At 40.0% G+C, this 27912-nt stretch overlaps 2 protein-coding genes across 3 annotated transcripts; one reads left to right on the forward strand and one right to left on the reverse strand.

Annotated features, from left to right (window-relative positions):
* Positions 1 to 34: 34 nt before the first annotated feature.
* On the reverse strand, positions 35 to 9250 carry LOC311267705 (protein NLRC3-like). Its single transcript, XM_084370927.1, has 9 exons — positions 9193 to 9250; positions 8830 to 8970; positions 8469 to 8588; positions 6648 to 6868; positions 4459 to 6289; positions 3497 to 3670; positions 2842 to 3015; positions 2126 to 2299; positions 35 to 1300 (listed from the first exon to the last, which is right to left on the reverse strand). The coding sequence occupies exons 2-9, from the start codon at positions 8949 to 8951 to the stop codon at positions 1267 to 1269; spliced, it is 2850 nt and encodes a 949-aa protein (XP_084227053.1). The 5' UTR covers positions 8952 to 8970; positions 9193 to 9250; the 3' UTR covers positions 35 to 1266.
* A 650-nt stretch (positions 9251 to 9900) lies between these two features.
* LOC311266747 (protein NLRC3-like) lies at positions 9901 to 27682 on the forward strand. Of its 2 annotated transcripts, XM_084369270.1 has the most exons (12): positions 9901 to 10574; positions 10850 to 10999; positions 11777 to 11896; positions 12147 to 12266; positions 13818 to 14041; positions 14419 to 16246; positions 19263 to 19436; positions 22134 to 22307; positions 24714 to 24887; positions 25403 to 25576; positions 25739 to 25912; positions 26291 to 27682. In XM_084369270.1, exons 2-11 carry the CDS (start codon positions 10869 to 10871, stop codon positions 25881 to 25883), a joined length of 3264 nt encoding a protein of 1087 aa, XP_084225396.1. In that variant the 5' UTR covers positions 9901 to 10574; positions 10850 to 10868; the 3' UTR covers positions 25884 to 25912; positions 26291 to 27682. The 2 variants fall into 2 exon arrangements, 1 of the variants encoding a protein (XP_084225396.1); XR_014623760.1 differs by lacking the exons at positions 25739 to 25912; positions 26291 to 27682 and having other exon boundaries at positions 24764 to 24887; positions 25403 to 25493.
* The last annotated feature ends 230 nt before the right edge of the window (positions 27683 to 27912 follow it).

The following is a 27912-nucleotide window of genomic DNA, read 5'->3' on the forward strand; positions in this document are numbered from 1 at the left end:
AAACATAAATAAGTAAAAGGTCTAGTCGTTTTTAGACATTTCAAGACTTTATTATATTATATAACATTATATCTTTAAATCAAGTTGAACTAACTTCTCATTACATTTAATTTTGCCAAATGAAGTCAGTCAGAAAGAAAACATTCACGTCATCAGTTCAGTTTAAACACTTTGGGGGGAAACAGTGGAAATGTTGACATCTGCTGGCAGAAAGCAGCTCCAGCAGGAGCTACAGAACGTGAGCGGAGGTGATAACAACGGCTTCAAGCTCTGAACGTTGACTTCATTTATCTGTGCTGATCATGTAATGTGAAACTAGCAGGGTCCCACATGAAACTGGAATTCACTGACGCTGCAGGAAATATGATAATCAAAATGTTTTCACTTCTAAAAACTTTAGATTTAAAACTTGATACATGATTAACACATGTGGAGCAAATCCACTGTATGTGTCATTTACTGTACAATGTTAAGATAAGATAAGATAAGATAAGATGTTCCTTTACTGATCCCCTTGGGAGAAATTCACAGGTAACACAGCAGTACAGAGGGAAATAAGCAGCAGTACAAGAGTAAGTCTAAAAAGAATAGAGACAATAATAAGGAGATATTTGGAAAGAAATAAAATAACAATTTGAATAAAAATATAATAAAAACTATTAGAATAAAGATAAACATACTGTATACAGTAACTGTCCTTGTGTGTGCATGGTGTGTGCAATGTATAATAAATGTGCCTGTGCAAATGTTAAATAAAGTAGTGCATCATGCTGAGTCGTTACCAGGTTTGTGATGCATTATTTCATGAATATCATTATTGAGCATGTTGTGTCCCCTCAAGAAAAGAGTCAAGCTACACAAGTGACAAAAACGTCCTGAAGTTTAACCGTAATGTACAAATAGTTTATAAAAAATGGTATATAGGAGGTAAGACTTTAATTTTATTGTGTTTTCTTCTCCACACTTCTAAATGTATGTTTTTACTGGATGAATACATTTGTTTCTTTTATTGTCAAATCCAGGGCTGCAGTATTTAGTGCAACCAGGAACCCAGGGCTCCAGCATTTGGAGGTGGAGGTGGACTTGACATTTTGTGTGACAGTGGAGCTGATCTCAGAGCAGATCAGACTGAGAGTCATATCTACTTGTTGTGATTCCTCACTCAGTCACTGCTGAAGCTCTCTTCTCCTCTCCACCCACCAGCTGGTGCTTAGACCTCTCTGGATCATCAGGACACAGCTGATCCTCTCATCACCACCACCTCTCTCATAACTCACACTTTAACAGAGATGGCTCCCAGCTGAGGAGAGAAGAAGACAGACAACAGAAGTCATGAATCAGTGTTTACAGAGACTCCCTCCATCAGGGGTCAGTCAGTGATATAAAGACCTACAGGGACTTCAGTCCTGTTCAGACCACAAGTGGAGCGGCTGTGTAGTGCAGCCAGCTTCCTTTCAGCTCTCATGTTAACGTATCGGAGTGAAGCTCACAGACCTGCAGACATTTTGAGTATCAAGTCCGTTTACTCTGCAGGTTCACTCAAATACACAGTGGAGATAAACTGCTGAGAGTCCTTGAACGCATCATTACTGCAGAAACAGATATTCACTGCTCACTTTAATGATGATTTACTGCTGTTCAAAGCTGTTCAAAGCATCTCTGTCACATTTGAATACTTCATCTACTTTTGAAGTATTACATGGCAAATATGAAAGCATGGAGCCTGCTATGCAAATATGACAGATAAATACATGACGTTAAAGGTCCTTTATGTTCATACAAAGACTGAGCAGTGAAACATCAGCTGTGGTTACTGAACTTCAGCAGAGATTCTGGTCTGGTGAAACACCACATGGTTTGGTTACTAAATGCAATGATGGATCTTTGAAATAAGAGCCAGTGATTTGCAGGTTTCAGTCAGACTGATCTGAGAGCGGTGACAAAGATGAACTGATCAATTATTTAGTGTTGAATTGAGACAACAAAGACTTTGAGATCCTGAAGCCTGTCACCGTTCTCCTGTCACAGCTTCATCAAAGAAAACAACAAATACTGGATCTTTGCTTTGATACTGTTTTTAGTACAATACTTCTGAAACCAGCAGGGACTGACTCTCTCTACTGACCTCAAAGTCTCCAGTCTACAGTGTGGCATCTTTTTCAGATCACACAGCAGCTTCACTCCTGAATCCTGCAGCTTGTTTCCCCTCAGCTCCAGCTCTCTCAGATGGTAGGGGTTGGACTTCAGAGCTGAGGCCAGAGAAGCACAGCTGATCTCTGACAAACCACAGCCACTTAATCTGAATAAAGAATAATTGATGTAGATACAAATTAATTTATTTAACATTATTTCAACTTTTTGTCAATTTAAAAAATATATTCTGCAGATTTTCCACAGATTTTAATCAAGATGAGTTCAGAACATTAACACATCTTCACCATCTTTCTAACTTCTATTTATTTCAACCAGCTTGAGATAATTTCATTTCATTCTAATGTGTTGTGCTTGTTTATTTTAATCAAAACCAGTCTTTGTTTATCACTTTACAAGTATAGACAATTCAAATAAGCAGATTCTGTTTGGGTCTGAATATTTGTTCAGAGGATCTTCTGTTATCAGATGTGACCATTTACCAAAAAATCATAAACATTAACTGACAAACAACTAACAGTTTCTTCAGTCTTTTGTAACTACAGACTAAAGTTAGTACACAAACATGAAAATATGAACTGAAGGACATTACCAGCTTTATGGATGCAGTTATTTTTAAACATAAATTAGGTTCAATTGTTAAGTAAACATTTAAAATCTACAATAGCAACAGAGAGTCAGTGAACTGACCTCAGAGTCTCCAGTCTACAGTGTGGACTCTGCAGAAAATCACACAGCAGCTTCACTCCTGAATCTTGCAGCCTGTTGTGACTCAGCTCCAGCTCTCTCAGGTGGGAGGGGTTGGACTTCAGAGCTGAGGCCAGAGAAGCACAGCTGATCTCTGACAAACAGCAGAAACTCAATCTGAAAAAAGAAAAAATGATGTAGATAAAATTAATTTATTATCCAATCAGATGTCTTCAGGTTTTAAATGTTAAGCTCATCATTACTATGTCCTTATCGATGAGCTTCTCCCTAAAATGATTTGAGTGACTTTGTCATCGTGTTATTGTGGATCATCATAATGTCAGCCTTCTACAGACATCATCCAAATGTCATACATACATCTTTATATTCAACTCTTTGTCAATTTAAAACAGATATAAGTTCAGCAGATCTTCTGTTTACAGAAGTGACCATTTACCAAAAATGATAAATGTTAATTTACTTCAGTCAACAATTTCTACAGTTTTAGTCTTTTGTGACTGCAGACTGAATTGCACAAACATGAAAATATGAACAAAAGGAAATTTGCAGCTGTAAATTATATATGAACATAAATTAGGTTCAATTGTTAAGTAAACATTTAATATCTACAATAGAAACAGAGAGTCAGTGAACTGACCTCAGAGTCTCCAGTCTACAGTGTGGACCCTGCAGAGAATCACACAGCAGCTTCACTCCTGAATCATGCAGCTTGTTGAGGCTCAGGTCCAACGCTGTCAGATGGGAGGGGTTGGACTTCAGAGCTGCAGCCACGACTTCACAGTGAGTCTCTGACAGTCCACAGTTAGTAAGTCTGTGAAAACAAATGAACACAGTGTTTATAGACTATTAACTGTAAGGCAGTGCCAACTAGATATTGTGTGAGGGGATGTTTTCTCAGAGCCAAAGTAGCACATTTTAAATTAGTTGATTTTACCAGCAATCTGAAAGAAAAATCACTGATACCATTAATCAGAAAATGCTGAACATCTGGCCCCATAATTGGCTAGGGCCGATAATCAGTCTACCCTATTCTGGGCTGAGACCCATCCTCCATCCAAGTTTCATAGAAATCTGTTTAGAAGTTTTTGTGTAACAAACGGACACAGGTGACATCATAACTTCCTTGGTGGAGGTAATTCATTTAATAACTCATGGTGCATTACAAGTATAATTAGTGCCACCTTTTCTCAAGTGGAGTTCAACTGTTGAACAACATAATTTCTTCTCTGAGCTCTGATAAAAATCCTCCACTGATCTGAACCTGCTGAGCTCTCCTTCGCTGGCAGAATGAACTTAGAGGTCGTCAGGAGCTGACTGTGTCATCAGCTGCTGTCTGAGGAAATCAGCTGCTGAAAACACGAAGACTGTGGCTGCAAATTTAATGAATACCATAAAGACAAGTGTTGGCTGCTGTAAGGGTGACCAGACGGTTGTTTCAATTGTGAAAATGGACGAGTAGAATTATTTCAACTGGCAGGTTTAAGTCTAGTTGAGCAAATCTTTGACAGTGTGGAAGTTTTAAATTGTGCACGTATGTAAAGTGCTTATCTTTAATACTGTAGGCTTCTTTTTTATAATGTTAGTCAAGTCTTGTCTTACCGAGCCTTTCTGCAGTTCATCACAGCTGGAATGAGTCTCCGTTGTCCCTCGTCTGATGTGTTGTACTTCTGAAGGTCCAGCTCATCCAGAACCTCCTCTGACATCTGCAGCATGTAGGCCAGAGCTGAGCAGTCAAACATAGAGAGTTCCTTCTTTGATTTGTTCTCTGACCTCAGGAACTCTTGGATCTCCTGAAGCACTGAGTAGTCGTTCATCTCCGTCAGACAGTGGAGAATGTTGATGCTCCTGTCGGGAGAGACATCATCACTGTTTGTCTTCTTTAGGTTTTTGATGGTGCTCTTGATGATTTCTGGACTGTTGTCCGTCTGATCCAGCAGGCCTCCTAAGAGTCTCTGGTTGGACTCCAGAGAGAGGCCATGAAGGAAGCGAACAAACAGGTCCAGGTGTCCATTTTTACTTTCAAGGGATTTCTTCATGGCGCTTCTGAGAAAGACATCCAGGAATGGTTCGTTTTTATCCATGACTCCACACATAAAGCTCATGTCATACTTCCTCCAGTCTGGCAGGAAATCTGCCAGTGCCTTTATGTTCCTGTTGGCGTAACAGTGAAGCATGTAGACTGCAGCCAGAAACTCCTGAACGCTCAGATGAACAAAGCAGTAGACTGTTTTCTGGAAGATCACACTCTCTCTTCTGAAGATCTCTGTACAAACTCCTGAGTACACTGAGGCCTCTGTGACATCAAGACCACACCGCTCCAGGTCTTCTTGGTAGAACATGATGTTTCCTGTCTCCAGATGTTCAAACGCCAGCCTCCCCAGCTTCAGAAGAACTTGTCTGTCAGCCTCAATCAGCTCCTGTGGACTCGTCTCATGTCCCTCATCGTACTTCTGCTTCTTCCTCTTTGTCTGAACCAGCAGGAAGTGTGAGTACATGTCAGTCAGGGTCTTGGGCAGCTCTCCTCTCTGGTCTGTAGTCAACATTTGCTCCAGAACTGTAGCAGTGATCCAGCAGAAGACTGGGATCAGACACATGATGTGGAGGCTCCTGGAGGTCTTGATGTGTGAGATGACTCTCCTGGACAGATCTTCATCACTGAACCTCCTCCTGAAGTACTCTTCCTTCTGGGCATCAGTGAAACCTCGAACTTCTGTTATCCTGTCAACATGTGAAGGAGGGATCTGATTGGCTGCTGCAGGTCGGGAAGTTATCCAGACGAGAGCCGAGGGAAGCAGCTTCCCCTTGATGAGGTTTGTCAGCAGCACGCTGACTGATGACTTCTGTGTGACATCAGACACGACCTCATCGTCGTAGAAATCCAATGACAGTCTGCTTTCATCCAGGCCGTCAAAGATGAACAGAAGTTTACAGACAGCGAGCTTCTCTGCTGTCACCTTCTGTAATGTTGGATGGAAAACATGGAGCAGCCTGAGAAGACTGTACTGCTCATCTCTGATCAAGTTCAGCTCCCTGAACGAGAGCAGAACCAGCAGACGGACATCTCGGTTTTCGGAGCCCTCTGCCCAGTCCAGAGTGAACTTCTGCACTGAGAAGGTTTTTCCAACTCCAGCGACACCGTTCGACAGAACGACTCTAATATGTCTCTGTTGGTCAGCTACCACTTTAAAGATGTTGCAGCACTTGATTGGAGTTTCACTGAAGGTCTTCTTCTTGGAAACTGTCTCCAGCTGCTTCACTTCATGTTGGGTATTAACCTCTTCACTCTGTCCCTCTGTGATGTAGAGCTCAGTGTAGATCCTGTTGAGGAGGGTTCCACTTCCTGTTTCATCACTTCCTTCAGTCACACGTTCACATCTACTCCTCAGACTGATCTTATGTTCATCTAAAACCTCCTGCAGACCAACATGCACTGAAAAAGATACACAAGTTTGTGACACAACAAGGAAAATGTGACAATCTGGTGATTATTTTCATTACCAATAAAAAACAATCAACACAAGGATATGTGAGGAAGTAAAAGTTATAAAGTCCAGTTTTGAGGAAACATCAGAAATGTTCTGTTGTCTGTCAGCGTCTGTGTGTTGATGTACACATTTGATTGACAGCAGAAACCTTGGTGTGACATTTGATTTGAAGTTTGACAAGCAAATTAATGCAGTTGTCAGAGCTTTTTCCAACTTCAAGGTTCTCCTGTTTGAGTTGTGTCCACATGGCTGAATTTACTCATTCTACGTCTCTACAATAGATTTTTAAGATTGCAGTCTTACTTTGTACTTCGGCTGTTTGCAGTCCAGCTCTTGTTTTGGATCTTTTTCCACACTGACAGGAGGAGTATCCTAGTGTAGCAGACTGGTCCAAGTAAGAGGTGATGCCCCGTCTAAAGAACCAGAGTCCACAGCTGGTAGAGACTGGATCCTTCAGGACGTCCTCACACAAAACACAGCAGGTGGGCTGCTCCTCCACAGAAACATGACTCCTCTTCCTCTCTCTGTGAAGACATTTCTTTATTACTAAAATGAGTTGGTGATTGTTGTTGAAAAATATCAAGACATGGCCAACACCATCTAGAAGCTCAGATGATCACAGAACAGTAATAAAGTTACTTTTTTGTTTGAATTCAGCATTTAATCTCTAATGAAAGTGAAGGTTACTTTAGTTTCCTCTTATTTCGTACTTATACCTGATATAAATCTATATATTTCTTTATTTCTTTGTGCTGGGTAGCCTGTATTGCTTGTATATTGTGTACTTTGGGTGTGGACACCTGTAATTTGCAGTTTTGTTGTGTGAATGTCTGCTTTTGTGCACGGATGTCTGTTAGTTGTGCACCTTAATACAAACCCCTTTAATTTCATTGTACATTATATGATGAAAGCAAACTCTCTAATTCACTGCTTTCCTTCTCTGAATGTCTCATTAAACATTTAATGAGCTGCCTGTATTTTGTTATTCATACAAACTCAACACTTTCTGCAGCTTCCTCACAGTAAAACTCCTCCATGAAAGAGAGCTCATTATGTCCTTCACTGTTTCAGACACTTCAGGCAGCTCAGCTTGACTTAGACAGGTTTGGACTGAGGTTAAAAGCTGTCGTGGGTGGGGTAAATGAAAGATGTTAATGAAATTGTTGTCAGGCGTTCCTGAGATATCACACTCATGAGAATGGGACAGATGGACAGACAACCTGTAAACATAACGTCTTAGCCACAACTGTCACTGATGCAGAGGATTAAAAGCTGCAGTTTTGAGGATTATTGAATGAGGAGAAACTTAATCAACATTACATGGATGCTTCACATTAAATGTCATTAAGACTTTATGTATTAGAACTTATTGATTAAGTTGTTTCTTTCTTTGTCTAAAACATTGTGTCAGACTGTCGTGGCATCGCTGTATCAGCCTGTTGGCTACTCAGTGTCTAAAGTACATCTCACATGCTGACATTTAGCAGCTGTTACTGGTTCAACTAATTTCACCATTGACACAAAATTTATGAAAGAAGACAACATTATATTGATGTCAAACATGTCAAATTTAACAAATACAGTAAACAGTCACCAATATAGTCTACTTGTTGTCCCTATAGAGGGCCCCAGATTCCCTTAAAAACTGCCATTTTATGAATTGTTGAGTTAGGAGAAACCTTATGAACTGTGAAATGTGGGTTCTGGCAAATTCTTAATTATTTGGGCCTTCTTGTAAATTTGGGAAATAAATTGTTTCTTTCTTTGTGTAAAAAAGATGGCATGCTTGTGGATGAATAAAAAATTGCAACAGGGTGCCACAAGGTGGCAGCATGTTTCCTCCATCATTGAGGGGGATTTCATTCATGGCAAGTACCAGCAGAGACCTGCTGAGGTCAGCAACAGATCTGACAAAGCAGCAATTCTAGATAGATATATTCTGCACACATCTGAAGCAGAGTCTTCCAGATTTCTGAAAGTTACAGTTTTACAGCTACTTCATTATAAGAGCAAAGATACGACTATATTTTTAAAGTTAAAATTCTGAAATGGAGGTTCTTGGGTGTTTTGATAAAGACATAAAATCAGCTCATCAATGCATCATAAGTAAAAACAGTGTCTTACTTTGTGCCTGAGGGTCCAGGTTCATTACTGAAGTTTGGAGGTGACATTTTGGACCAGTCACTCTTCATAGACAGACAGCTGGATACTGAAGACTCTGCGCTCTGTCTGTCGTAATGAACTCTGCAATCAACATGTTTGTACTCATATCACATGAATCCTTAATACATTCTCTGGTACTTCTGTGACACTTGTGGGTCATTCGTACATCAGGATGTGTGATCTGGTTTTAACTCTTGATTATAAAACAGATCTGACAACTAGAGCTTGCTCTAAAATATGATCCATCGATCCTGAAGACACTAATCACTAATGACGACACATCAGCAGTAAACACTGAAAGAGCTAGTATCAGTCCTCTTACTTTGTGTCTGAGGGTCCAGGTTCATTACTGAAGTTGGGAGGGGACATTTTGGACCAGTCACTCTTCATAGACAGACAGCTGGATACTGGAGACTCCTCCTCTTTCTCCACACAATGACTCATCTTTTGGTCTCAAGTCGGTCTGAAAGGCAAAACAGTAACACTGACTGTGAGCTCAGAACACACAAGCGTTTGACACACACACACACACAACACACACACACACAAACACACACACACACACACACACACACACACACACAAAGAGATGAACTGACTGCTTGAACCTCTACAGTCCACAGGGAGAAAAACCGACTCAGAGACTTTGACGGGACAATAATAATGTTGTTGTTTTAACACTCACCTCGTCTCTGACGTCAGTTTTCCTCTCCCGTCTTCATGTTGTTCTGTCCGCTCAAAATGGAGTCAGACAGACTGAACACTTTCACTTTCAGGTTCCCTCCCTGTTCTCATGAGTCTGGTCACATGTTGCTCCTCCCATCTCCATTAACAAGAACTCAGTTTGTTTGTGTGTGTGTTTATGTGTGTATACAGATCAGCTGTTTAACATGTGTTTATGAGTGGCTCTTTCTGCATGAACAGACTGAATTCAAATGAGTTTTGGTCAAAATGTTGGCTTCACACATTCAGAGTGAAATATTGTATTTTTTACTCCACTACATCTACTTGTAAACATTAGTTACTCTGCAGATTCTGATAGTTAATACAAAATATAATGAAACAAATAAATTATGACGTATTGTTGTATATTTAACTACCCAACATTAAGTATCGAAAGTGAACTCTTTACCAGCTACGACAAGTGATGAATGTACTTTTACTTAAGTAAAATTTTGAATGCTGGACTTGTACTTGTAACAGAGTATTTCTACACTGTGGTAGTGTAGTACAGCGCTGATCCCCCTTCTCTCAAAGAGTTATTTGTTTCAGTCATGAACAAATTTCCAATATTTGCTCAGTATGACATCATGTTCATGTTGGTACACAAGAGTAGGCTATGCATAGTCAAAGTCACGGGAAGTCTCGCGTGAGTGCGTCGGTTAATGAGAAGATGGAAGCAGAGAGCGGCTGTGGAGCGATTGTGAATCTAAAGTGATATTTCTGTTATTTTCAGGTAAGCGGGTGATGTTATGAGGTACCCGGGGCGAGGATAAGGTTTGCACTGTGCTTCTGTGCCACTGTTTTAAGTTCTGTAAGGTTAGCGGCTGTAGTTACCGTGTAAGTTTAGCATGTTAGCAGCTAATGTGGTAGCTAGCAGGAGCGCGCGGGCGGTGACAATTAGCCGTTTAGTAAGAAATGTGACGTCATCGTGAGCAAATATTGTTTCATGACTGAAACAATTAACTCTTTAAGGAGTTTGAGAGAAGGGGGATTTTTTATTTTTATTTATCGTTATTTATCGTAGCTGGGTAGTTTAATCTACAACAATACGTCATAGTTTATTAGTTTCATTATATTTTGTATTAATTATCAGAATCTGCAGAGTAACTAATGTTTACAAGTAGATGTAGTGGAGTAAAAAGTACAATAAACACATGTTAAACAGCTGATCTGTGTATATACACATCTGAGTTCTTGTGAATGGAGATGGTAGGAGCAACATGTGACACATGAGAACAGGGAGGGAACCTGAAAGTGGAAATGTTCAGTCTGTCCGACTCCATTTTGAGTGGACTGGACAGAACAACATGAAGACGAAGGAGGAAAACTGACGTCAGAGACGAGGTGAGTGTTAAAACAACAACTTTGTTCATTACCTGTCAAAGTTTCGGAGTCAGTCTTCTCCCTCTGGACTGCAGAGGAAAGACATGTTATAATGAACTTAACATTAAAACTTCTGTAAAACAAGAGGTGCCTTCATTTTAATTTACTCTGTGTGTGTGTGTGTGTGTGTGTGTGTGTGTGTGTGTGTGTGTGGCTTCCTGATCTCTCAGTACTGCGTCAAACTCTTTGTTCGTGTGTTCTGAGCTCACAGTCAGTTTTACTGTTTTGCCTCTCAGACTGACTTCAGATCAGAAGATGAGTGGTTGTGTGGAGAAAGAGGAGGACAGAGCAGAGTCTCCAGTATCCAGCTGTCCGTCTATGAAGAGTGACCGGTCCAAAGATCAACCTCCATACTTCAGTAATGAACCTGGACCCTCAGACACTAAGTAAGACACTGTTTTTACTGTAAACCGACATGATGGGAGATGATGCATTGAAGAGTGTATTTTAATTCTTTATCAAAACACCTCCATTTAAAAATTTAAACTTAAAAAAAAGTTTTTATATCCGACGACAACAAATAAAAATAATTGATAATTCCCCTCAAACGCATTACAAAGAAAGTAACAAGCCTGTTTTGTAAATGTAAGGAGTTGATAGCACAGATGTCTGTATTGAAATGTGGGGAGTAAAAGTAGAAAGTTGTCAGAAAAATAAATAGTCAAAGTAAAGATAACTCAAAAATTGATTTAAGTACAGTAGCAAAGTATTTGTGCTTCATTACTTCCGCCCTCTGCGTAGCTGTTATGCAAAGTTAAGTTTCTCCTGACTCAACAACTCTCAAAACTACACAGTTCTTAGGCCTCGGCAGTGCTGAGGCAGAGGCATTATGTTTTCGGGTTGCCTGTCCATCTGTTCCAGTGTCATGACCGTGATATCCCAGGAATACTGACAGGGAATCATTCAAATCTCAAGGAAAATGACTTAATTGTAATTGTATACATATATTTGCAATTTATGTGTGATATAAAGAGAAATTACTCCCCGCTCCTGAGTATCTGTGACAGCTGTCGGTCACATTTGAAAAGCTGTGATCTAAACTAAGGACTAATACAAACTTTTAAACCTCCTAATTATCGACTGTAGCAGCAGTTTGTGTATTTAGAGCTTCCTAAATGACTTTAATCAGAGAATTGATGTGAATAAAAACATGTTGTTTGCAGAGTTCATTACAACAGACAGAGAGCAGATTCTTCAGTATCCAGCTGTCCGTCTATGAAGAGTGACAGGTCCAAAGATCAACCTCCATACTTCAGTAATGGACCTGGACCCTCAGACTCAAAGTAAGAGAACTGATGTAACCTTTCAGTGTTTGTTGCTGATGTGTCACCATTTGCTGATTGCAGAGTAACATTAGTCTTCAGGATTGAAGAGATGTTCTGCTAAACCTTTGTATTTTAGAGCAAGCTGTCGTTGTCAGATCTATTTTATCATCAAGAGTTAAAACCAGATCACACATCCTGATGTACGAATGACCCTACAGTGTCACTGTACATCAGAGAACTTATCATAAAAACATGTTGTTGTTTGCAGAGTTCATTTCAACAGACAGAGAGCAGAGTCTCCAGTATCCAGCTGTCTGTCTATGAAGAGTGACTGGTCCAAAGATGAACCTCTATACTTCAGTAATGAACCTGGATCCTCAGACTCAAAGTAAGACACTGTTTTTTTACTGTAAACCGACCTGATGGATAATGATGCTTTGAGGAGTTTTTTTTACTTCATGATCAAAACACCCGAGAACCTCCATTTCAGAATTTAAACTTTAAGAATATATTCTTATCTCTGCTCGTATATTGAAGTAGCTGTACAAATGTGTAACTTTGAGAAATCTGAAATAATCTGCTTCAAACGTGTGCAGAATATATCCATCTAAATTTGCTGGTTTGGCAGATTTGTTGCTGACCTCAGCAGGTCTCTGCAGATCTTACTCTTCAGTAAAAACTTGCCCTCATTCACTTGCTCCCGGCCCTTGGTATAATGCAACAGCAGATGTCACACATAGGCCACTTGGAGATTGTTCACAGCTGGTATTATCATCTGTTCTGAGTGATGCAATCACAAGAGGACAGCTCAAGTCCGTCAATTCACACCTGGCTACAACAACCGTCTCAGTGATACATTCGTGATCAGATCTCACTTCCCAGCTCATATGAAAATAAACTTGTACATCACAGGGACAAAAAAAAAAAACACACTGTTTTTGACACAACGAAATAAAGAAATTCATTTATTTTATCTGCCGAATTTACAAGTAGGCCTAAATGATTAAGATTTTAACAGACAGCCTTTTTCACAGAGTTTATACATTTTTCCTAACTCTACAACTTAGAATAAAGAAGTATATATCTACCTATATCTATCTACTGTATTTGTAAATTTTACATGTTAGACATCAATAAAATGTAGTCTTCTTTCATAAATTTAGTTTCAGTGGTGAAATTAGTTGAACCAGTGTGTTAAATGTTGGCAGGTAAGACGTACTTTAGACACTGAGTAGCCAACAGGCTGATGCAGGGATGCCACAACAGTCTGACACAATGTTTTAGACAGAAAGAAACAACTCAATCACTAAGTTGTAATACATTAAGACTTAATGACATTTAATGCTCAATGTACAAAATGGCACAAATAATCAAGAATCTGATGTAGCAGCTGTGCAATGTTGATTAAGTTTCTCATTCAACTCTCAAAACTGGTTTTTAATCCTCTGCATCGGGGACAGTTGTAGCTGAGACATAACGTTTACAGGTTGCCTGTCCATCTGTCCCATTCTCATGAGTGTGATATCTCAGGAACGCCTGACAACAATTTCATTAATATCTTTCATTTACAATGCCCACGATTGCTTTAAACCTCAGTCCAAACCTGTCTAAGTCAAGCTGAGCTGCCTGAAGTGACTGTGAAACAGTGAAGGACATAATGAGCTCTCTTTTATGGAGGAGTTTTACTGTGAGGAAGCTGAAAGTGTTGAGTTTGTATGAATAACAAAATACAGACAGATCACTAAATGTTTAATGAGACAAAGAGGAAAAGTAGATAATACGTGTTAATGAGTTTTCATTACAGACTGCTGAATTCAAACAAAAAAGTAACTATTACTGTTCTGTGATCATCTGAGCTTCTAGATGGTGTCGGCCATGTCTTGATATTTTTCAACAACAATCACCAACTCATTTTAGTAATAAAGAAATGTCTTCACAGAGAGAGGAAGAGGAGTCATGTATCTGTGGAGGAGCAGCCGTCCTGCTGTGTTTTGTGTGAGGACGTCCTGAAGGATCCAGTCTCTGCCAGCTGTGGACACTGGTTCTGTAGATGGTGCATCAACTCTTACTTGGACCAGTCTGCTTCACCAGGAAACTCCTCCTGTCCCCAGTGTGTAAAAACATCCAAAACAAGAGCTGGACTGCAAACAGCCATAGAACAAAGTAAGACTGTAATCTTAAAAATCTAAATCTATTGTAGAGACTTAGAATGAGTGAATTCAGCCATGTGGATACAACTCAAACAGGAGAACCTTACAATCAGTTATGAACCTCACTGGCCAGTGGAGAGAGACCAGAATAGGGGTGATAGTGGTCTCTCTGGCTGCAGCATTCTGGGTCAGCTGGAGGACTTTCTAAAGAACTTTGAAAGAGAGAAACAGCCTGATTTTGGCAAAAGTATGAAGTTGGAAAAAGCTCTGACGACTGCATTAATTTGCTTGTCAAACTTGAAATCAAATGTCACACCAAGGTTTCTGCTGTCAATCAAATGAATGAAAATAATCACTTTGTTTTGTCTCAAACTTGTGTCTCTTTTTCAGTGCATGTTGGTCTGCAGGAGGTTTTAGATGAACATAAGATCAGTCTGAGGAGTAGATGTGAACGTGTGACTGAAGGAAGTGATGAAACAGGAAGTGGAACCCTCCTCAACAGGATCTACACTGAACTCTACATCACAGAGGGACAGAGTGAAGAGGTTAATACCCAACATGAAGTGAGGCAGCTTGAGACAGCTTCCAAGAAGAAAACCTTCAGCGAAACTCCGATCAAGTGCTGCGACATCTTTAAAGCATTACCTGACCAACAGAGACACATCAGAGTCGTTCTGACGAACGGCGTGGCTGGCATTGGAAAAACCTTCTCAGTGCAGAAGTTCACTCTGGACTGGGCCGAGGGCTCCGAAAACCAAGATGTCAGTCTGCTGGTTCTGCTGTCGTTCAGGGAGCTGAACCTGATCAGAGATGAGCAGTACAGTCTTCTCAGGCTGCTCCATGTTTTCCATCCAACATTACAGAAGGTGACAGCAGAGAAGCTCGCTGTCTGTAAACTTCTGTTCATCTTTGACGGCCTGGATGAAAGCAGACTGTCACTGGATTTCAAGAACCATGAGGTCGTGTCTGATGTCACACAGGAGTCATCAGTCAGCGTGCTGCTGACAAACCTCATCGAGGGGAAGCTGCTTCCCTCGGCTCTCGTCTGGATAACTTCCCGACCTGCAGCAGCCAATCGGATCCCTCCTTCACGTTTTGACAGAGTAACAGAAGTACGAGGATTCACTGACGCCCAGAAGGAGGAGTACTTCAGGAGGAGATTCAGTGATGAAGATCTGTCCAGCAGAGTCATCTCACACATCAAGACCTCCAGGACCCTCCACATCATGTGTCTGATCCCAGTCTTCTGCTGGATCACTGCTACAGTTCTGGACCACATGTTGACTACAGACCAGAGAGGAGAGCTGCCAAAGACCCTGACTGAGATGTACTCACACTTCCTGCTGGTTCAGACAAAGAGGAAGAAGCAGAAGTATGATGAGGGACATGAGACGAGTCCACAGGAGCTGACGGAGGCTGACAGACAAGTTCTTCTGAAGCTGGGGAGGCTGGCGTTTGAACATCTGGAGAAAGGAAACATCATGTTCTACCAAGAAGACCTGGAGCGGTGTGGTCTTGATGTCACAGAGGCCTCAGTGTACTCAGGAGTTTGTACAGAGATCTTCAGAAGAGAGAGTGTGATTTTCCAGAAAACAGTCTACTGCTTTGTTCATCTGAGCGTTCAGGAGTTTCTGGCTGCAGTCTACATGCTTCACTGTTGCGCCAACAGGAACACAGAAGTACTGGCGGATTTCCTGCCAGACTGGAGGCGGATTCAAAGAGACCCATCCCTGTCTGTCTTTTCTTGGAGAATATACCCAGATGTCTTTCTCAGAAGCGCCATGAAGAAATCCCTTGAAAGTAAAAATGGACACCTGGACCTGTTTGTTCGCTTCCTTTATGGCCTCTTTCTGGGGTTCAACCAGAGACTCTTAGGAGGCCTGCTGGGTCAGACAGACAACAGTCTAAATACCGCCCAGAGAGCCAGCAACAACCTGAAGAAGATGAACAGCATTGACATCTCTCCTGACAGAAGCATCAACATCTTCCACTGTCTGATGGAGATGAAAGACCACTCAGTGCATCAGGAGATCCAAGAGTTCCTGAAGTCAGAGAACAAATCAAAGAAGGAACTCTCTGAGATCCACTGCTCAGCTCTGGCCTACATGCTGCAGTTGTCAGAGGAGGTTGTGGATGAGCTGGACCTGCACAAGTACAACACATCAGACCAGGGACGACAGAGACTCATTCCAGCTGTGAGGAACTGCAGAAAGGCTCGGTGAGTCCAGACGTTATTAACATTATAAAACTGAAGCCTTCAGTATTAAAGATGAACACTCGCACAATTTAAAACTTTCACACTATCAAAGATTTGTTCAACTAGAATTAAACCTACTTGTTGAAATAATGGTTCATGTGCTAAACTACAAATGTCTACAAACATTTTTGTGTCAGTGAACACAAGTATCCTCTATCATCATCTGTTTGTCTTCGGGTGATGGGGGCTTGATACAAGTCCAGCAACAAAACTTAAAGACTTGAAAATGTTCTGACCGTCATCTTTAATTCCAACAGACAGTCTTTAACAGTGTCTGCACAGCGTGTCTATTTATTGTATGTTTTATATACAGACACACAGACATGTAATATCTGTAATCTGCTGGGACTAACATCACTTGAAGTTTAGGTTTTTTCAATTATTGCTTTTATCATTTTCTCAGCAGTTTATTATTTATTTCACATGTTCTGTCCATTTTCACAATTTTCACAATTTGAGAGGATGTGACCGGAGCCCCTAACACCCTGTCCATCATCATTAAAGGCACGACACGGAGTTTATAACAGGTCCTGAAACAGTCCCAGTTTAATACTGAAGCTTTAATAAGACCTTCAGAAAGAAGATTATTTCTGTATAAATATTCTTGCACAAATTTAAGGTACTTGTACTTAACTTGAGTATTTTCTTTTCACACTACTTCATACTGCTAAAATATAGTACTTCTTACTCCACTCCACTACACTCCTTGTAGCAGTTTTAAATATATTTGTGATTTTACAGTCTAGTTCCAACAATGAATGTCTTTTCATTTGTTTTGCTGCACAAGAAATGATTCTGATTTATTTTTATATCAACAGTAAGGAAGCTCTCTCTGATAATGTTTCAATGGAATGGTTCATAAACTGATACATTTCAAAGCTACTTTTGTGTTTTTTAAAGCTTGTCCCGTTATTGTTAGGGGTGTAAGAAAATATCGATACACTGAAATATCGCAATGTTTTTTTTCACGATGCCATATCGATATTCAACAGCACTGTATCGATTTTTTTTTTATTAACAATAACATGCAAATATTCATGGCGTTTGTTCATTTTTGTGTTGCAATTAAACCTCCGATGGCTAGTTGACAGCAGTCATTATATGAGAGTATATGCTAATTTCTTTGTGGTAACAGCCAGAAAAGGTGTAATGACGTTTGAAGGTATAGAGACCATATATTCTTTTGATAACTACTTTGAAATCAAAAACTCCTATCACTGGTTGTGAACCTCTAAGCAGAGATCTAAAAATATCTACAGCCTTAATGTAACATTGTTTACATATTATTTGTATAAGTATTTGAGACTTTTACTGAAAGGCAGATATTAATTTCTTCAGCCTGCACATAAAGAGCGGATGTTGCAGTGACTTTGCATTTTCTTTTTCAACTTCAGAAATTTGAACCTGCTTATACAGTATATTACAGTTAAGGGATAACCTTTTAACAGAGTCAAGAAATCTGTTAACTTATTTTTTTTCATTTGTTTATCCAAAAAATCCTGCAAATGCTTGTATTTCTTCTCTTGTGAAATACAAATATAGATCCCTCTGTTTGAATTCAGTAAGCTGATGTTAAGCATGTAACAGCATTGTGTGTTTACTATGCTATGACAGTTTTGCTACAATTAAATTCTTTAGAAGAAACTCAATATATCGTCGTTCCTACAGTGTCGCAATATATAGCAATATATCGTATCGTTGCCCTTGTATCGTGATACGTATCGTATTGCCAGATTCTTGCCAATACAGACCCCTAGTTATTGTCTTGTGTCTTGTCTTGTCACCCCTTGTAAGAAATGCAAATACAAATTTTCAGTCAGTGTGTTTCCCTTCTGCACCATTTCACAACAGTAGCACCAAAGGCAGGATATGCAGAGAAAGCAACAGCGCACATTTGTGTTTTTAAATAAATTAAATTTGCAGCCACAGTCTTTGTGTTTTCAGCAGCTGATTTCCTCAGACACCAGCTGATGACAGTCAGCTCTTGAGACCTCTAGGTTCATTCTGCCAGTGAAGGAGAGCTCAGCAGGTTCAGTTCAGTGGAGGATTTTTATCAGAGCTCAGAGAAGAAATTATGTTGTTCAACAGTTGAACTCCACTTGAAGGAAATTTTTACTAATTATACTTTTAATGCACCACGAGTTATTAAATGAATTACCTCCACCAAGGAGGTTATAATATCACCTGTGTCCGTTTGTTTATTTGTAGGTTTGTCAGCAGGATTACACAAAAACTGCTTAAAAAGATTTCCATGAAACTTGGATGGAGGATGGATCTTAGCCCAGAATAGATCCCATTAACTTTTTGTGCAGATCCAGATAAAGGGGTGAATCCAGGACAGTTTCATGATTTTTTTTCTCAGGGAAGAATGCATTGATCTTGATGAAAAATAATCAGGTGTATTCAGATGGCTGTCATCTGTGACTGAGTACAATTTGATCCACACAAAGGGGACTGTGGGTCCTTGGTGGAGGTATATGCTCTACTGAGTGCCATTCTTGTTTTATAGGATATTAAAAGCAGATGCAGTGATATAATAAGATGCATCAAAGATGCACAAAATATAAACAAGCACTTGAAGTAAATACATGAGTGCAGTTACAAACCTTCAGGGATTTTACAGTTCATTGAACATCACGTTAAAGTTAAACAAACAAATCACAGCACACTTCTGTAAATCAACACCTGACACATGCTTACATTACAGTCATTTGGCACTCTGAAAAATAAATTTGTCTAAAACATCACTTTTGGGTTCATTATGTTGCTCAAGGACACATCGACATGTGGACAGGAGGAACTCAAGTTTCAAACTACAAACCTTGTAATTAATGACTGACGAGCCCGGGCTGACCAACTGAGCTACAGCTGCTAATGCAAATGTGCTTTGTGATGTAAAATGCATAAAGTGTATTTACATTAGACTGAAAGATTATATTTTAGGAGTTAAATTATCTTTATTCATCTGTATTCACAGACTTTCTAACTGTGGACTCTCAGAGACTCACTGTGAAGTCGTGGCCTCAGCTCTGAAGTCCAACCCCTCTCATCTGACAGAGTTGGACCTGAGCCTTAACGACCTGAAGGATTCAGGAGTGAAGCTGGTGTCTGGTGGTTTGGAGATTTCACACTGCAGACTGGAGACTCTGAGGTCAGTTCATGTGTTTTGCTTGTGTCAAGTGTAAATCTTGAAAGAAAGAGAAAATGGCGACATCAAGTGGCGCAGACCTGACATTCAAATGTGAGTCTTGGGTTTTTACTCGGTTTTTAGTCATTTGAACATCCAACGCCAGATATGTTAAACTTCAGGGGACTATAAAACCTCCAAATTTTAACTTTCAGTTAAAATATGTGACGCTGGTAATGCTATGGTATATATAGTTGTTATTCACCAATGGGTTAATGTTTATTTTGTAATGTTGATAACTCAATTTAGATTTGACACATTGTACACACACAAATAAATGCACGCGTTTGATAGATTTGAACCAAAACAGATTTTAATGCATGAACACCTGGTGACGCAACCAGGAAATACTCCGAAGGCTAGACCGTCCCATTTAACAACGGTGGAAGCGTCCTTCAAGGTCTCTCCGAAGGACCTGGCCTGCAGCCCCTGAATTGGGACACAGCCATTGACTGCATGAAATAGTGGACAGAGCCAACATGACGTCACCCACAGGTTTTCTGAAGAGCCAGAATGAAACTCAAAGTGGGTGGTACCGGCCGTCACCATCTTGGCAGTGCTTGACTCCTCCTAACTCTCGGCTAATCAAAAATGGGCATAGAGGTGGAGCGTGGGTGGAGTTAGTTAAACAAGTCCACTGACCTTGAAGCTACCAAATCCTACCAAGCTAGGCAAATCCAGTTTGAATCCCAAAAGTTTAAAAAACAAGCTCTGAAATCTTCTCAACTCTATTTTCCTCCAGAGCTTGCTGCCCCCAGCAGCTGTCTACTGGTTAGTGCTAACAGAGTTGCTCATTTATCCAAAACACCTGCCTCTGTCCACTCCAATTAACCAAAAAGAAAGACATGAGAGGTTTTGGTTGGACCCAAACGCAGACGAGACACAGGCATTGGTATAAAGTAAAAAGGGTTTTTTATACAATGAGGGAATTGGATGAAGACAAGGGCAGGCTGGTGAGCTTGTTGACACGAGAGCCAGTGGTAGAGTAATCCAACTGGGTTTCCAGAAAGGTGTAGGATACACAGGTGAGCTTGAAAAGGCAAAGGAGCCGAGAGCTGAGCAGAGAGACACTGGAGATATCTGACCTCGAACCAAGCAGAAAGTGTTGTCAAACAAACACATGAAAAAATTACATGACAACAAGAACACCACATACTATATTTGAGAAACATGCTGGAGAATCACAGGATGAGACTGAACAATGTGGCACTGGTGTGGTGGAGAGATCAGGGAAATGTAGAGGCAGTTGATGAGCTAATGAATGTCAGGTGCTCTGCTGCAGCAGGAACCAGCAAGCCACGCCAACAAACACACACAATGGGAAGGAGCAGGTGAGGGGAAAAAGTGGAGGAAACAGGTAGGGAAAAAACAAATGACACAAGACAACAAAACTGACACGCAACACACACTGACAACATTATTATGTGTCCCATATCTGTATTGAAATTCTCAAAAACGCACCAACATCACAAATGCGGCCGAGAGATCAAGTTCAGTGACTGTAATTAGCCAATTAATTGTTTTGGAAGGGGCGGCTATTTTGGTAGAGCAGGTGACCAGCCACAAGACGATTGCTGGTTCGAACCCCAGCTCCCCTGGGTGGAACTGAGCTACATGCCGAAGCATCCTTGAGCGAGATGCTGAACCCCTAAACTGCTCCTGATGTGCAGTTGGCACCTTGCAAGGCAGCCTCTGCCACCAGAGGGCCCTGGATGAACTGACGTCTCATCCAGGGGTGTACCCTGGCCTTCGCTCTGTGAGAGCTGGATTTGGCCCCAGTAGCCCCACAACCCCCCGAAAGGGGGGGATAAAAGCGGCAACACCCCGTGACCCCAATAGGGACATAGCGGAAAGACAATGAGATGAGATGAGAGATTGTTTTGGAGTCAGCCTCAAGTAGGATAGTCTAAATCTGTTCTGAAATGAGAGCATCAGAAGTGCTAGGACATAGGGGTGGGGGAAAAAATCGATTCACATAAGAATCGCGATTCTAATCATCCACGATTCTGAATCGATTCATAAACTTCAAAAATTGATTAAATATATATATATATATATTTCTATTTTGAAAAATCACACAAAACACCAATTTGTGTTATTTGTGTACAGTTTATTTTTGTAACTTCTGTAAGAAAAAGGCAGCTGGCAAGAATCGATATCGAATCGAATAGTGAGACACCCAAAGATTCACACCCCTATAAATATAGGCTAGAAAGGGTGGTTAAATATTTAACTAAGTTTTATTCATTTGATAAAGTCTTATTTATTTCATTTTGGCCATTTTGGAATTTTATAGAAAAACATATACAACATAATATTTTTCATAAAATGACAAATGATTGTCATAAATTAGAAGAAGCCGAAGAGAATGAAAATTACAAAAGTAAGATCATGTGTGATTTGAGACTGACTGAGATCAGCAGCATGTTTGTAATTTGTATTGTCATGAACTGGTGTATGGATGTTGTGCCGACATTTTGTTGAAGGCTGACATTATAATGATCAATAACAACAATAACACAATGACAAGGTCACTCAACTCATTTTAGAGAGAAGCTCATTGATAAGGACATAGTAATGTAATGCCGCACATTTAAAACCTGAACACATATGATTGGATTATAATTAGATTTTTATCTACATCATTTTTTCTTTATTCAGTTTGTGGAACTGCAGTTTGTCAGAGATCAGCTGTGCTTCTCTGGCCTCAGCTCTGAAGTCCAACCCCTCCCATCTGAGAGAGCTGGATCTGAGCAGCAACAAGCTGCAGGATTCAGGAGTGAAGCTGCTGTGTGATTTTCTGCAGAGTCCACACTGTAGACTGGAGACTCTGAGGTAAGTTCACTGACTCTCTGTTGCTATTGTAGATCCTAAATGTTTACTTAACAATTGAACCAGATTTATGTTGATAGATAACTTACATCCATAAAGCTGGTAATGTCCTTCAGTTCATATTTTCTTGTCTGAGTACTAAATTTAGTCTGCCATTACAAAAGACTAAAGAAACTATAGAAAATATTCACTGTTAGTTGTTTAAGTAAATTAATGTTTCTCATTTTTGGTAAATGGTCACATCTGTAAACAGAAGATCCTCTGAACTAATACTTGTTTGGAATTGATAAAGTGTTAATGATAAAGATGAATCTGTGTTGACATGAACAGGTGTATGAATAATGTGCTGACATTTGGATGATGTTCGTCAGTGATGTTGCTAGGTACACGTCCTGCATCTCTGACACATTAAAATCCAAAAGGACAAAGTGAACTCACTATCCATTCGTCCATGGAAAGCACCATATTTTATCACTCATAATGCTACATAATGAACAACAAATCCATATTTAAACAATTATAAAAGGAAATTGATATTAACTAACTGGGTCACTGTCGAGGCTGATCAGCTCTGATCGATTCTGTTTTCTCTCGTAACAATGATGACGGATGATGCTTTGCCGTTCAGGAAATACACAATGTTGAAACCATAGAAATAAACCACTCTATTTTTCTATTATACCACTTTATTAAATTGCACAAAGACAACCTTTTGTTTATTCATCTTTATTTATTTACTTCTCAATAAGAATTTCCACCACAGTAGACAAGTGTGTGATGGGGTTTAAGGCCCACTGGTTTTCGGATTTTATTAGTTGAATCTATTCATCTTTTTTTTTTTTTTTTAGTTCAGTGCAACCTACGCATCGATAGCGCATAACAAGTTATCGATGTGCATTTTTTGAAGCTTCTATGTTTTATCCTGTTTTTGTAATGTACTCTGACTGACAGAATCAGTCTCTGACTAATTGACTCATTAACTTTCTGGGGGCAGCCTTAGACGTGCCAGGGTTTTGTTTTCAGATTTGGGATCTTATTAGTAGGGATGCCTGGATCGATCTGCCACGATCAATATCGGCCGATATTCAGTAAAAATAGGTGATCGGTAGACCGGCATTAATGCTTTCTAGTTGCTGATCATGGCGCTCATACCCCGGACCGGTATATCACAACATTCATTGAAAAACTCTCACACATTTAAGTCGCATGCTCATCATTTCTGGCAGAAAGCCCTACAGCCTGTGGTTCAACACTCTGGCGCATGGGTTTAGTGGCTGGGAGCAGCACAGGTGGTTTCTCTGGCACTCGACAGACAAATTTTTATGCCATTTTTCCATCACATCTGCGGGCCTGGCAGTACTCGGTTTGACTCGCCATGGCTGGGATTTTGCTTTTCCACCACAACTGGGCTACCTGCTTGAAGGTGAGTCTTAAAACAATGACGAAGTATCACTGCTAACAAAGTGGCTTTCCTAAGTTTCAGTCACAAACACGTTTAATTTACTATAACTTCTTCACAGGAAAAGCCCCCTGTTATTAAGTCATTTAAAAGCTTTTATTTTGAAGCAGCATTACAGGAAACATTGTATTTTCACCAGCAGTAGCGAAACAGTAAACATGACAAAACAGTTAAACACAGCAGATGTCTGAAAGTACAAACAGGATGAGAGAAACTAAAGAGATTCAGTTAGAAGCTACAGAAGTACTGAGAGCTGAACACACTGACTTTTAAAGACGTCTGTCTCTCAGATTTCTTGTCCAGCCATGAGTTGAGTATTGATTTGACGGGGAGACGGTGCTCATTACAGGTCTGTCACAGTCATGAGTTGTCAGCAGGGCACGCTTGGAGGCGGGGCAGGTCCAGCGTGGCCCTACTCCTAAGCAGGTTATTTATGATATTTAAGTCACATAACGTTATGTAGGCTATGTAATTATTGTGCATTTCAGTTGTTATTACTGTATGCTGTAGGCCCTATTTCGGCTGATATGGCTCAAAGATGACCGGTTTTGGTGGCAAAAAACGTGAACAGGGCATCCCTACTTATTTGTTTTTTATTTGTTTCATTTCCAGATACATTTTCATCAGACACATAACCATGGTTATAACCATAACCAACGTCAAGCACGAGTTTAACACGACAATTTGTCAGAAATCACACATTTAATGGGGGACCCACTCAAATGACCACCTGTGGGTCCCAGAGATCTCGAAAACCTAGCAACATCACTGGTCTGTAGAAGGCTGACATTATGCCTATCCACAATAACACAATGACAAAGTCACTCGACTCATTTTTGAGGGAAATTCATTGATGGGGACATAGTAATGTTGAGCTGCACATCTAAAACCTAAACACATCTGATTGGATTATAAATGATTTTCATGTACATCATTTATTCTTTATCCAGATTGAGTTACTGCAGTTTGTCAGAGATCAGCTGTGCTTCTCTGGCCTCAGCTCTGAAGTCCAACCCCTCCCACCTGAGAGAGCTGGAGCTGAGAGGAAATAAGCTGCAGGATTCAGGAGTGAAGCTGCTGTGTGATTTTCTGCAAAATCCACACTGTAGACTGGAGACTCTGGGGTCAGTTCACTGACTCTCTGTTACTATTGTAGATCTTAAATGTTTACTTGCCAATTGAACCTTATTTATGTTGATGGATAGCTTACATCCATAAAGCTGGTAATTCTTTTGTTCATATTTTCACGTTTGAGTACTTAATTTAGTATGCAGTTACAAAAGACTAAAGAAACTGTAGAAAATGTTCACTGCTAGTTGTTTAAGTAAATTAATGTTCTCATTTTTGGTAAATAGTCACATCTGAAGATCGGCTGAACTAATATTTGATTTCATTTGATATTGTGTTAATGATAAAGATGAATGTGTGTTGACGAACAGGTCTATGAATGCTGTGCTGACTTTTGGATGATGTCTGTAGAAGGCTGACATGATAATGATCCAATGACAAAGTCACTCGACTCATTTTAGAGAGAAGCTCATTGATTATGACATAGTAATGTTGAGCTACACATTTAAAACTGAACAAATCTGATTGCATTATAAATAATTTTTATCTACATCAATTATTCTTTATTCAGATTGAGGGACTGCAGTTTTTCAGAGATCAGCTGTGCTTCTCTGGCCTCAGCTCTGAAGTCCAACCCCTCCCATCTGAGAGAGCTGGACCTGAGGGAAAACAAGCTGCAGGATTCAGGAGTGAAGCTGCTGTGTGATCGTCGGCAGAGTCCACACTGTAGACTGGAGACTCTGAAGTAAGTTCACTGACTCTCTGTTACTTTTGTAGATCTTAAATGTTTACTTGCCAATTGAACCTTATTTATGTTGATAGATAACTTACATCCATAAAGCTGGTAGTTCTTTTTTTTAATATTTTCATGTTTGAGAGTTGAGTACATCATTTATTCTTTATTCAGATTGAAGGACTGCAGTTTGTCAGAGATCAGCTGTGCTTCTCTGGCCTCAGCTCTGAAGTCCAACCCCTCCCATCTGAGAGAGCTGGACCTGAGGGAAAACAAGCTGCAGGATTCAGGAGTGAAGCTGCTGTGTGATCGTCGGTAGAGTCCACACTGTAGACTGGAGACTCTGAGGTCAGTAGAGAGAGTCAGTCTCTGCTGGTTTCAGAAGTATTGTACTAAAAACAGTATCAAAGCAAAGATCCAGTATTTCTTGTTTTCTTTGATTTGTCATGTAATACTTTAAAAGTAGATGAAGTATTCAAATGTGACAGAGGTGCTGGTTTTTAACAGCTTTGAACTCTAACAGCAGTAAATCACCATTAAAGTGAGCAGTGAATATCTGTTTCTGCAGTAATGCTGAAAGGAAGCTGGCTGCACTACACAGCACTTGTGGACTGAACGGGACTCAAGTATCCTGCTGGTCTTTATACCACTGACTGACAGCTGATGGAGGGAGTCTCTGTAAACACTCACTTATGACTTCTGTTGTCTGTTTTCTTCCCTCATCAGCTGGTGGTGATCTCTGTCAGAGTGTGAGTGATGAGAGAGGTGGTGGTGATGAGAGGATCAGCTGTGTCCTGATGATCCAGAGAGGTCTAAGCACCAGCTGGTGGGTGGAGAGGAGAAGAGAGCTTCAGCAGTGACTGAGTGAGGAATCACAACAAGTAGATATGACTCTCAGTCTGATCTGCTCTGAGATCATCTTCACTGTCACACAAAATGTCAAGTTCACCTCCACCTCCAAATGTTGGGGCCCTGGGTTCCTGGTTCCACTAACTACTGCACCCCTGGATTTGACACTAAAAGAAACAAATGCAACACTACATTCATCCAGTAAAAACGCAATAAAATTAAAGTCTTACCTCCTATATACATTTTTTTTTATAAACTATTTGTACATTACGGTTAAACTTCAGAACGTTTTTGTCAACTTTTTGGGACACAACATGCTCAATAATGATAATCATGAGATAATGATGCATCAGACACCTGAAGCTGAATGCCTTACTCTTTATGGAAGATCTTTTTCTTTGACTGTCTTTATGTTGCAGGCGTCTTGTTTTGAAATCAAAGTGTCACATACAGTGGATTTGCTCCACGTGTTGATCATGTATCAAGTTTTAAATCTAAAGTTTTTAGAATTGAAAACGTTTTGATAATCATATTTCCTGCAGCGTCAACAAATTCCAGTTAAATGTGGGACCCTGCTAGTTTCACACTACATGATCAGCACAGATACATGAAGTCAACCTGTGGAGCTTTTCCTCCTCTGAAGTCAGTGTTGAAGCCGTTGTCATCACCTCCGTTCACGTTCTGTAGCTCCTGCTGGAGCTGCTTTCTGCCAGCAGATGTTGCCGTTTCCCCTATTTCCCCTCAAAGTGTTTAAACTGAACTGATGTGAATGTTTTCTTTCTGACTGACTTCATCTGGCAAAAATGTAAAAATACAAACAAATTTGGTTTGTCTTGATTTAAAATGTTAAATACAGTCATTTTCAGCAGATCCAAAGGCTAAATGTGATGTAATGTCATAAAGACACACTTTGAAAATTCACTTAAAGTAGCAACATTATCATTTAATGCCTTCATAGTTAAGTAAAAGGAGTTAATAAAGTGTATTTAGACAAAACCAAAAATGGTCTGATTTTTTGTGTTTTACTTTGTGTTTTTACTTTTGTTTCTCCTGGATGTTTGTCCATTTATACTTTACATTAAATCCATTTGAAAGAATTTCTACAGAGTGAGACGTTTGTTCAAAACAATAAAGGTGTGATTTTATGTTTCCACCAAAAGGAGGCAGCATCCCTCCGTCATTTTAACAGGAATGTTCGGTACAGTTTGGATCATGGTTTCTTCTCATTTTGTCAGACTTCAGATCAGTTCTTTGTTTTTGATGTATCCTACTATGTGTCATTTTGTGCTTAAAGGTACAGTACTTTAAAAGATTTTAATATGAAAACGAGGCTGTTGTCGCTGTTTCGTGCTCTTCAGTTTAACTTTATAAAGCATCCCTCTCCGCTGGTGAGAGCCAGACTGGGTCCGCTATTTATTGATGCCGATTACGTGTCGCCATTTAGAGCAAAAAACTTACAACACAATAAAACAACATACATGTGATTATAAACAGTTTGG

The sequence above is a fragment of the Pagrus pagrus genome (assembly GCF_965226575.1).
Source record: "Pagrus pagrus genome assembly, chromosome: 1".
In the NCBI taxonomy this organism is placed as follows: domain Eukaryota; kingdom Metazoa; phylum Chordata; class Actinopteri; order Spariformes; family Sparidae; genus Pagrus; species Pagrus pagrus.

Excerpts from the sequence above, each read along its gene's own strand:
- LOC311267705 (XM_084370927.1), bottom strand. The coding sequence starts at position 8,951 with ATGAGTCATTGTGTGGAGAAAGAGGAGGAGTCTCCAGTATCCAGCTGT. Across the intron at positions 8,589-8,829 it reads CCTGGACCCTCAGACACAAA|AGTTCATTACGACAGACAGA; the intron begins GTAAGAGGACTG and ends TGTTGATTGCAG. Across the intron at positions 3,016-3,496 it reads TGTAGACTGGAGACTCTGAG|ATTGAGTTTCTGCTGTTTGT; the intron begins GTCAGTTCACTG and ends TTCTTTTTTCAG.
- LOC311266747 (XM_084369270.1), top strand. The coding sequence starts at position 10,869 with ATGAGTGGTTGTGTGGAGAAAGAGGAGGACAGAGCAGAGTCTCCAGTA. Across the intron at positions 11,000-11,776 it reads CCTGGACCCTCAGACACTAA|AGTTCATTACAACAGACAGA; the intron begins GTAAGACACTGT and ends TGTTGTTTGCAG. Across the intron at positions 16,247-19,262 it reads AGGAACTGCAGAAAGGCTCG|ACTTTCTAACTGTGGACTCT; the intron begins GTGAGTCCAGAC and ends CTGTATTCACAG.